This window comes from Nerophis lumbriciformis, linkage group LG30 (genome assembly GCF_033978685.3).
Source record: "Nerophis lumbriciformis linkage group LG30, RoL_Nlum_v2.1, whole genome shotgun sequence".
Lineage (NCBI taxonomy): Eukaryota > Metazoa > Chordata > Actinopteri > Syngnathiformes > Syngnathidae > Nerophis > Nerophis lumbriciformis.
Genome location: NC_084577.2, coordinates 29,741,005 through 29,752,586, shown reverse-complemented (window position 1 = coordinate 29,752,586; position 11,582 = coordinate 29,741,005). Strand labels below are relative to the sequence as shown.

The 11,582-nt window shown below is 35.5% G+C and overlaps 1 protein-coding gene across 2 annotated transcripts in view; it reads right to left on the bottom strand.

Annotated features, from left to right (window-relative positions):
* naalad2 (N-acetylated alpha-linked acidic dipeptidase 2) overlaps positions 1–11,582 on the bottom strand; it is a 57,435-nt gene that overhangs the window by 45,047 nt on the left and 806 nt on the right. For both annotated transcript variants that reach the window (XM_061925881.1, XM_061925882.1), the window contains exons 2-3: positions 9,733–9,841; positions 4,759–4,945 (exon numbers count right to left, since the gene is read on the bottom strand). In XM_061925881.1, the coding sequence (XP_061781865.1) occupies positions 4,759–4,945; positions 9,733–9,841 (296 nt within the window). The remainder of the gene's footprint in view (positions 1–4,758; positions 4,946–9,732; positions 9,842–11,582) is intronic.

Here is an 11,582-nt window from a genome sequence, read left to right as displayed (position 1 = left end):
CTCAAGTACTGAGTAACTGATGAGTAACATACACACACATATATATATATATATATATATATATATATATATATATATATATATATATATATATATATATATACACATATATATATATATACACATACATTGATATATATACAGTATATAATTTATATTTATTTATTTTGCCGTTTTTGTTTACATGTTAAAGGTGTTTTTATGAATATACATGCATGTTTAACACATATAGATTCCTTTCTTTCATGAAAACAAGAATATAAGTTGGTGTATTACCTGATTCTGATGACTTGCATTGATTGTAATCAGACAGTAGTGATGATAACGTCCACGTTTTCAAATGGAGGAGAAAAAAGTTCCTCCTTTCTGTCTAAGACAGGGGTCGGCAACCCAAAATGTTGAAAGAGCCTTATTGGACCAAAAATACAAAAACAAATCTGTCTGGAGCCGCAAAAAATTAAAAGCCATATTACATACAGATAGTGTGTCATGAGATATACATTGAATTAATATGACTTAAAGGAAACTAAATGACCTCAAATATAGCTACAATTGAGGCATAATGATGCAATATGTACATATAGCTAGCCTAAATAGCATGTTAGCATCGATTAGCTCGCAGTCATGCAGTGACCAAATATGTCTGATTAGCACTCCACACAAGTCAATAACATCAACAAAACTCACCTTTGTGGATTCATGCACAACGTTAAAAGTTTGGTGGACAACATGAGACAGAAAAAGAAGTGGCATAAAACACGTCCTAGAAAGTCGCAGAAAAATATACATGTAAACAAACTAAGGTGAGTTCAAGGACTGCCAAAATTAGTAGGACAAAACGGCGCTCGCCAAATACTCGAATCAGTGAAGCATGTTTAATACAAACAGTGTGCTTTGTAACAATTAGGGAGGTTTGTGTCATGTTTGTCCTCCTACAGAAACCATATTAAAACAAAAAATATATTTTTTTCCCCTCAACTTTTTCCATTTTTCATACATTTTTGAAAAAGCTCCAGAGAGCCACTAGGGCGGCGCTAAAGAGCCGCTTCTTATTTGTCCAGCTTCCATATCCGTTTAATACACTTTACAAGAAATACATTGGCGGCAAACTCCGTCGCTTGCTAGCTTGCTAGCTTGTTAACGCTGGCTTTCGGAGACTCTTATTTTGAAAGCGCAGGCGCGATGGAGCGGCACTTTTATTGTGAAGACAGGAACTGTGCAGTCAGTCTTTAGGCTTTTGACGTGATGTACGGTTGAAATAAAAAAGGGTCTTTTTTTCCGTCACACTTTTGATTGATTGATTGGAACTTTTATTAGTAGATTGCACAGTACAGTACATATTCCGTACAATTGACCACTAAATGGTAACACCCCAATAAGTTTTTCCACTTGTTTAAGTCAGGTCATGTGACCGCCTGGCTCTGTTTGATTGGTCCAACGTCACCAGTGACTGCATCTGATTGGTGGAACGGAGTGAACGTCACCAGTGACTGTATTTGTTGAAACGCAGGCACTATGAAGGTCTGTCTGACAGACCAAAACAAACAAAGCGTGCATTAACAGATCGATAAAAATTAGTAGCGAGTAGCGAGCTGAATGTAGATAAAAGTAGCGGAGTAAAAGTAGCGTTTCTTCTCTATAAATATACTCAAGTAAAAGTAAAAGTATGTTGCATTAAAACTACTCTTAGAAGTACAATTTATCCCAAAAGTTACTCAAGTAGATGTAACGGAGTTAATGTAGCGCGTTACTACCCACCTCTGATGTTCGGATGTACATTGTGGATGCCGTCTTTGCTCCACAGTAAGTCTTTGCTGTCGTCCAGCATTCTGTTTTTGTTTACTTTGTAGCCAGTTTGGTTTTAGTTTCGTTCTGCATAGCCTTCCCTAAGCTTCAATGCCTTTTCTTAGGGGCACTCACCTTTTCTTTATTTTTCGTTTAAGCATTAGACACCTTTTTACCTGCACCCTGCCTCCCGCTGTTTCCGACATCTACTAAGCAATTAGCTACCGGCTGCCACCTACTGATATGGAAGAGTATTACACGGTTACTCTGCCGAGCTCTAGACAGCACCGACACACAACAACGGCAAATAATTTGCAGATTATAATTGGTGGTTGGCAAAAAATATTTTTAACCCAAATAGGTAAAATTAGATAATCTCCCACGGCACACCAGACTGTATCTCCAAAGTGGTTGAAAAACACTGTTCTAGAAAACTCTCTCAGCTCCCTTCTCGTGTACTTTGGTACACAACAGTGCGTGTGGTTTCCCTCTCTGCATGAAAGTTTAAAATAAGCATATATTAAAGCAGTATGAAGAAGAATGTTTTAATGTAGACACATAGAATCATCATACTGCTGTGATTATATGCATCAAGTGTTCATTCAAGGCTAAGGCAAAATATTAAGATATATATTGTGTATCGTGACATGGCCTAAAAAGATCGAGATATTAAAAAAAGGTCATATCGCCCAGCCCTAATTCACAACTTTATCTTTTTGAAGCTGAATATACTGAAGATGAACTACTTCTTATAGTACCGCCATACTATACTACTACATACCTGCCAACTTTTGAAATCAGAAAAACCTAGTAGCCAGGGTCCAAGGGCCGCAGGCCCCGGTAGCTTCTTCCCCAGGGCCATAACCATCCTGAACGGACTGCCCCATTGTCCCTCATAACTGCCTTCTCTTCGGTGCAATAACCCATTCCACCAACCACCCTGTTTTTGTTTTTGTTTTTTTCATGTATATATTCATTTCACACCATATTCATTGCACTTCTACATTTTTTATATTTTTATATATTTGCACATTGTTTTTCTAGCATGCACACATCGCACTGTATGGAATGGCCTCAATCTCGTTACCTTGCGTAATGACAATAAAGCTGATTCTGATTCTGATTCTGTAGGTCCAGGACAAAGTCCTGGTGGAGGGTTCAGGGCTTCGCCCTCCGACGCAAAATGATTATTAGCATTCAGACAGGTTAAAATGTTGCTAAAACCATCACTTTTCTATCAGTCACAGTGTCTTTTCAAAACAAAAATATTACAGCAAAAATCATATGGGTTGATTGACATGTTTATTCTGTAAGCTAACTTCAATAGTTTGAAATTATTTTGACAGTTAATGCCAGTTATCCTGTCAACCTTTCACAAGACTTCAATTTGTTAATTGAAAGTATAAACAGTATAAACACTTTTTACAGTAAACAAATGGTAAAACAGTACTAAACAATTCCATTTAAAAAAAAATTGGTGTCATTATTAACTTTCTGTCCAAGCTTGTATAATCTACTGCCTTGTTCAATTGTAAAAAATATTCTGTGCCTAAAATTCACATTTCTATCACAATGATCATACTGTAAACATGGTAAGCTAACTTCATAAAATTAATAGTCCTGTCAATAGCATGGAATTACAATTCAAATGTAGTTTTTTTGTAAGCCTTTCAAAAGATTTCAAAATATGAAAAATTAATGCAAATTAATTTAAGCCATCAGACACTTGAAAAGTGGCACATCACATCTCTAATGTAATCATTTGAACTTTTCAACAGAAATAGCACTGCAAAAATATTAAGGACATACTTCTGTATTTTGGTAGTTATGCTGTCAACATTTAACAAGATTTCTTCAACTTGGACTTGAAAGCATAAATAGTATAAACACTTTTAACAGTATGTCGTGCTGTGAAATACAGCCGACAGGATTGCGCACCAAACACGAAGCAAGGCCAAAGCGCATGCATGCTGCAGGAGAACAAAGGACTTCTTTCATTTAAGGTTTGTGATAAACCATCAAACTCATTCGTTAAAAGGACTCTACAGTAATATAAAGCGAATTTTTGTGGACATTATCATGCAAGAAAAGTTTATTTTTGGGACCGCGATCACCGCGTAATGATTTTTAAAGGTTGCATTACAAACATTTAACTGTCCCATGTGATCAGCCAGTGCGATTGGAAGTCCATGCTCAATTATTGCCTCCGTAAATAAAACTTCGGCATTTATCACATCCAAAGAATCTGTTTGGGCGACGAAAAACGTTGAAAGTTTTCCACTTGTATCGCTAGCAACGGCATTAGACTTGTGTTTTTTTGTCCCAACGTGGTCTTTTACATCGCTAATTCCTCCGTGTCCGATCGAAAAACCTTGTCTGCACAAGGTGCAATTCGCGTAGTTTTCACCCTTTTTTTTTTTTTAATTAATGAAAAACCGTATTTTTTATCACTGCAACCGTAACCCGGAATAGGTTGATGAAAACCGTACGAATTACGGGAAAACCGGAGTAGTTGGCAGGTATGCTACTACCGCTATACCGTACAACCCTAGTTCCTATTGTAAGACACTGTAGACATGATTTAGCCTAGTGAGGACAGTTTCATCCAGCCTATTTGGGTGATGAATACATCTGGTACAAACAGGAAGTGGCATGAAGATGGTGTGTAAAACATAATCTATGCAACATTTTGACCAAAGGACCACCATTACATGTTATGTAGACAACAAGGAAGTGTTAACATGTAGAAACTAATCATAATATGACCTCTTTAATGCGCCTTGACGCCAAATATCCAACTCAGCACCACGAAAAGACTGCAGTCCTCTTGCATTTGTTGCGACTGTGACCGTTTCTCCACTGGTGCCACACTTAATTAGGGGTTGTGTCAAAACCTCGGCCTTTAACAAGCGCGCTCACTTGCCTCGCCACGTGACGTGGCGTCGTAAACAATAACGTGTTGACCTGACGTACCTCGCGGCCCTCTGCGTCCACGACGGCGATGTAGTTGGGCTGCGACGCGTTTGGGTAGGACAGCAGGACGTCGTACGGCACCATCTCTACCGAGTCCAAGCCGAAGTCCCGCCACTCGCTCTGGATCTGTTCCGCATACTTCAGGTTCTGCTCCGTGCCGGACAGGTGGGGGAGGCGTGTAAATTTCCTAAGAGGGAGAAAACATGCGTTATGGGCTGCAACTCACCAGGACAGAAGCGTCCAAAGCGTGGCCAAAACTATGTTTTTGAACACCCTGCGGCACATTGTAAAAATACAACTACAAATTAAAGCTGCAAGCAGTGTTGGTCGGGCCCGCGTATTTGGCAGGTGCTAGTCCTAAGTGTCCCAATACTTTTGTCCAGTTTTAGTCCCAAGTGTCCCAATAATTTTGGCAAGTTGTACTCCTAAGTGTCCCAATACTTTTGTCCAGTGTAGGTGTCCCCATACGTGTGTCCAGTGGTAGTCATAAGTGTCCCAATACTTTTGTTCAGTTTTCATCATAAGTGTCCCAATACTTTTGTCTACTTTTAGTCCGAATTGTCCCAATACTTTTGTTTAGTGTACCTACCTTGTCTGCATTGTGTGGGCACGCTGGTGCGCCCTGCTTTTAAGCAGCCTTCTAGAAAAAACAGCAGCATCAGCGCAGCGGCTCTTTGAAGGGTCATAAAATCAAAACCGGAGCCGGTATCAAAACTCTTTCGCTAACTTTCAATTAGAAGGGTTCAATCTCTCTCCTGTGTTAGTTTGAAGCCAAAACGACAAACACGCTCAGAGGAGATAATGTTTGAAGAAAGGTGACCGTTTTTTACAAAAATGTTGTGTTGAAGGGGGAATAGCAAACTTCCTGTAGATTTTTGCTGGGGGTTGTCAATTTATGAAATGTAGTGGTTTTTGTTTCATGTCTTTCCGACCTTCCCAGTGGGAGTTACAGTCAGTTTTGTCATTTTTTTCTTCCGAGGAGCAGTTTTTTCTCCGTTTTATTAAAAAAATTGCTCTAGAGCGCAATTTTGAGATTTTGGGTTAGTTTTTTTATTAGATCGCAATTTTTGCCAGTCCTGATGTGTGCGTTCAGTTTGGTGAGTTTTGAAGCGTGTTAAGGGGGTCAAATTACAGCTCAAAGAGGCAAAAGTAACTGTTTTTAGTACTTTTTTGTCTTGAAGGGGGAATTGCTAACTTCCTGTTGATTTCTGCCCGATGATATACAATTATGAAAACTAGGTCTAAGTCAGACCTACATAGAGGTTTTTGTTTCATGTCTCTCTGATCTTTCTAGTGGGAGATATAGGCAGTCTAGTTTTTTTTTTCCTAGGGGGCGCTAGAGCGCAATTTTGAGTTTTGTGGTTCGGTTTTTTTTATTAAAAGACAAATTTCGCAGGTCCTGATGTGTGGGTCAAATATGGTGAGTTTTGAAGCATGTTAAGTGGGTCAAATTAGTGCTCAAAGAGGCGGCGGAAGAAAAATAAAGAATAATAATAAAACCTTACAAATTCAATAGGTCCTTATGTCCCATTGCATAAGGACTCCCTGTGGGAGTCCTTATGCAATGGGCCATGCGGGCCCTAATTATGTCCCATTGCATAAGGACTCCCTGTGGGAATCCTTATGCAATGGGCCATGCGGGCCCTAAAAAACATAAACAAGTGGGAAAAAAAGAGCAAACAGGTAAAAGTTGCAATGTTGACTCTAGTAACACAAAACTGCCATGCAGGATGTTTTTTTTTTTTAAACTGTCATTGCTCTAAAATAATAATGAATCCAAATCAATGTTGTTATGAATTATTGACATATTTAAGGCTCCAATTAATTTACATCCAATATTATACTTTGACATATTTTACGGAGAGAATATTGCATATTTTGTTTGTTTGCCATATAAAAAAAAAAAGTTTTCTTTGACAAAAATGCAAAAAACATAAAAGAATTAAAGCTGCAAGCAGCATTGGTCGGGCCCGCGTATTTGGCAGGTGCTAGTCCTAACTGTCCCAATACTTTTGTCCAGTGATAGTCATAAGTGTCCCAATAATTTTGTCTACTTTTAGTCTGAAGTGTCCCAAGACTTTTGTCTAGTGTACCTACCTTGTCTGCATTGTGTGGGCACGTTGGTGCTTGCTGCTTTTAAGCAGCCATCTTAAAAAAACAGCAGCGCAGCAGCATCAGCGCAGCGGGTCTTTGAAGGGTCATAAAATCAAAACCGGAGCAGTTAGAAAAAAAGCGCTTCTGTCATTGTAATCACAAGGGTTCAATCCCTCTCCTGTGTTAGTTTGAAGGCGAAACGACAAACGCGCTCAGAGGAATTCGTTTCTGAAGGAAGGTGAATGATTTTTACAAAAAATTTGTTTTGAAGGGGGAATAACAAACTTCCTGTTGATTTTTGTTGGGGGTTGTCAATTTATGAAATGTAGGTCTAAGTGAGATCTACATAGGAGGTTTTTGTTTCATGTCTCTCCGACCTTCCCAGTGGGAGTTACAGGCAGTTTTGTCAGTTTTTTCATCCGAGGAGCAGTTTTTTGTGCGTTTCATAAAAAAAATTGCGCTAGAGCACAATTTTGAGATTTGGGGTTAGGTTTTTTTATTAGATCGCAATTTTTGCCAGTCCTGATGTGTGTGTTCAGTTCGGTGAGTTTTGAAGCATGTTAAGGGGGTCAAATTATAGCTCAAAGAGGCAAAAGTGAAGGGGGAATTGCCAACTTCCTGTTGATTTTTGCCCGATGATATACAATTATGAGAACTAGGTCTAAGTCAGACCTACATAGAGGATTGTGTTTCATGTCTTTCCGACCTTCCTAGTGGGAGTTACAGGCAGTCTAGTTTTTCTTTTCCTAGGGGGCGCTAGAGCGCAATTTTGAGTTTTGAGGTTTGGTTTTTTGATAAAAAGTTTTGCCGTATATTACTGATGTGTGTGTAAAATTTGGTGAGTTTTGAAGTATGTTAAGGGGGTCAAATTACAGCGCAAAGTTGCGGAAGAATAATAATAATAATAAAACCTTAGAAATTCAATAGGTCCTTATGTCCCATTGCAAAAGGACTTCGAGAGTCCTTTTACAATGGGACATGCGGGCCCTAATGACAATGGAGTGATAGATCTGATATTGATGTAGAGCAGGGGTCCCCAAACTACACAGCCCTGAAGTTGATCTAGCGATTTAAGCATTGAAAGTAAAAAATATATATATATAATTACTTATTTTTCACACTTTCCCGAATGGGGCCCTTTTGGATCCACAATCATTAAAAAAAAAAAAAGATAAAGGCAAAAAAAATAAAGAAAAAAATTATTTTTTAACACTTTGATGAGTGGGGCCGTTTTGGATGCCAGAGACCTTTGTTAAAAAAAATTAATTCTTGAAAAAATAATAATGAATCAAATTACATTTTCTTATGACTTGTTGACCCATATCAGTCTCCAATTATTTAACATTAAATGTTCCACTTTGAAATTGTAAGGGGGCAAAATGTTTATTTTGTGCAATACATGTGTGTATATGTGTATATACCTGTATATATATATATATATATATATATATATATTTAAGTATATATATATATATATATATATATATATATACACACACACACACACACACACACACACACACATTATATATATATATATATATATATATATATATATATATATATATATATTTATTGTGGAAGGATGTAGATACCTGTATGTTTAAGAGTTATTTCTTTATTCATAGTCATGTTTGGATCAGCTAGTATTTTTCCATGTATGAATTAATCGATTTAAGTGGACCCCGACTTAAACAAGTTGAAAAACTTATTCGGGTGTTACCATTTAGTGGTCAATTGTACGGAATATGTACTTCAATGTGCAACCTACTAATAAAAGTCTCAATCAATCAAACTCTGTATACCAGCTTCTCTTTGTCTTCAGATTGTCTGTTTTATGTCTCAACCTTGGAATGTGAACACCTCCCCCATTGGTTTCTTATCAGTGTTGAGAGGAGGGGACATGGGGGCTTTCTTTTGTGTGAAAAGAGTGTGTTTTTCCCTTGGAATGCCAGATCAACTAAAGCAGCCGATATGAATGTATTGGTTGAGTTGAACTCCTAAAGCTTTCGTATAAACTTGAAAATATTCCAATTCTGTCTTGATGGTCCTTCTTACTTAAATGTAATTCACTTCACTACTCAGCATATATGTCATCGAAAGAACTTGGGATTGACCAGTAACTTAGATTCCCTTGGAGGAAGAACTGGTCCGACGCAAATAAAAAAAAAAATTAAAAAAAATTAAAAATGTTTTTGATATTTTTCATTTACAAAACTGATACAAAATATAGATTTTTTTTACATGCATGCATGCATATATATATATATATATATGCATGCATGTAAAAAATATATATACATTTTTACATGCATGCATATATATATATATATATATATATATATATATATATATATATATATATATATATATATATATATATATATATATATGCATGCATGTAAAAAATCTATATTTTGTATCAGTTTTGTAAATGAAAAATATCAAAAAAAAATTTTTATATATATATATATATATATATATATATGCATACATGTAAAAAATCTATATTTTGTATCAGTTTTGTAAATGAAAAATATCAAAAAACAATTTTTTTTTTTTAATTTGCGTCGGACCAGTTCTTCCTCCAAGGGAATCTAAGTTACTGGTCAATCCCAAGTTCTTTCGATGACATATATGCTGAGTAGTGAAGTGAATATATATATATATATATATATATATATATATATATATATATATATATATATATATGCATGCATGTAAAAAAATCTATATTTTGTATCAGTTTTGTAAATGAAAAATATCAAAATGTCCCCGCATGCTTTGACTTTTGAGTGTGTGGTCCTCAGTGGAAACAGTCTGGAGACCCCTGCCCTCAGACATTATTTGAAGGGAAGACATCACATTCGGCCATCTTACCTGAGATGCTCTCTTATTCGGCTGGGCTGCATTTCTTCCAGGAACTCCTGCAAATACTTGCTGGAGGCAGTGTCTGTATAGCCTGCATGTGTGCGCTTTGCAAACCAGCCTGCAGTGTGAAACACTACATGTCACACTTGGCAGCAGACCTAAGTGACTCACTAGAAAGTAAGAGTGAAACACGTACAATTCATAACTCTCAAACAAAGCAATCTCCACTCATGGGACACAACATTAGGTACACATGCTGCGTTTTTGTTGGTATTTACGTTGGACAATTGTCGTGTAGCATACAAGTATAAAGGCTCATTTGTGCCTTCTTTACGAAAAGCTTTTATTTTGATACGTCAATATATGCAACATAATTTGTTTGCATTTGTGAACCGAATGTTTGTACATCAAATTACGCGGACAATTTCATTGAATAAAGATTTGTGAGCACATTTTTGTGTGAAAATTCAGTTAGTTAAAATACAGTGTCTTAAAATTCAGTGCAAAAAAAAAAATCAAAGTATAAGAATTCAATGCAGAAATATTCATTGCTTCAAAACTCGCATGATTGGCTGGTTCTGATAAAGGATCGATTGCTTCAGCCTTAATTTACTGGAAGTGATTCTCGAAGCACCAAATTTTTATACACTGTTTTTTTTACACACACTTTTATACACTGAATTTTTTTACGCAGACTTTTTTTTTTTTACACTAAATGTTTTACACTGAATGTTTTTAACATAATTTTTTACACTGAAGTTTTTTACATTTTTTTATTTTTTCCCCCTAAATTTTATAACTACATTTTTTATAAACTGAATTTTCCTCCTTATTTTTTACATTAACATTTTTAACACATTTTCATACACTGATTTTTTCTGCAACAATTTTTCATTTTCATTCATTTTTTACACCAAATTTTTGTACACTAAATGTTTTTACGCTGAATTTGTGTGCCCTGATTTTTTTACACTGAATTTTTCTGCACCAAATTTGAATTTTCCTCCTTATTTTTTACACTAACATTTTTAACACATTTTCATACACTGATTTTTTCTGCAACAATTTTTCATTTTCATTCATTTTTTACACCAAATTTTTATACACTAAATGTTTTTACACTGAATTTGTGTGCCCTGATTTTTTTACACTGAATTTTTCTGCACCAAATTTGAATTTTCCTCCTTAATTTTTTACACTAACATTTTTAACACATTTTCATACACTGATTTTTTCTGCAACAATTTTTCATTTTCATTCATTTTTTACACCAAATTTTTATACACTAAATGTTTTACACTGAATTTGTGTGCCCTGATTTTTTTACACTGACTTTTTTCACACTGAATTTTTCTGCACCAAATTTGAATTTTCCTCCTTATTTTTTTACACTAACATTTTTAACACATTTTCATACACTGATTTTTTCTGCAACAACTTTTCTATATACTGTCTTTTACACCAAATTTTTATACACTAAATGTTTTTACACTGAATTTGTGTGCCCTGATTTTTTTTACACTGACTTTTTTCACTGAATTTTTCTGCACCAAATTTGAATTTTTTTGTACACATTTTTTTACACCCTGAATTTTTTAAACAATGATTTTTTTTATTCAGTAGATGTTTTTACATTAAATTTATACACTGAAATTTTTTGCACCAAGTTTTTTTTTACACTGAATGTTTTTACACTGAATTTGTTCACCCTGAATTTTTTACACTGAACTTTTTCTGCTTTGAATTTTTTTATACATTGAATTTTTGTACACTGAAATTTCTTATACACTGAATTTTTTTTACACTTTTTTACCCTTATTTTTTCTGCACCAAATTTTTCCACTTTGATTTTTTTATAC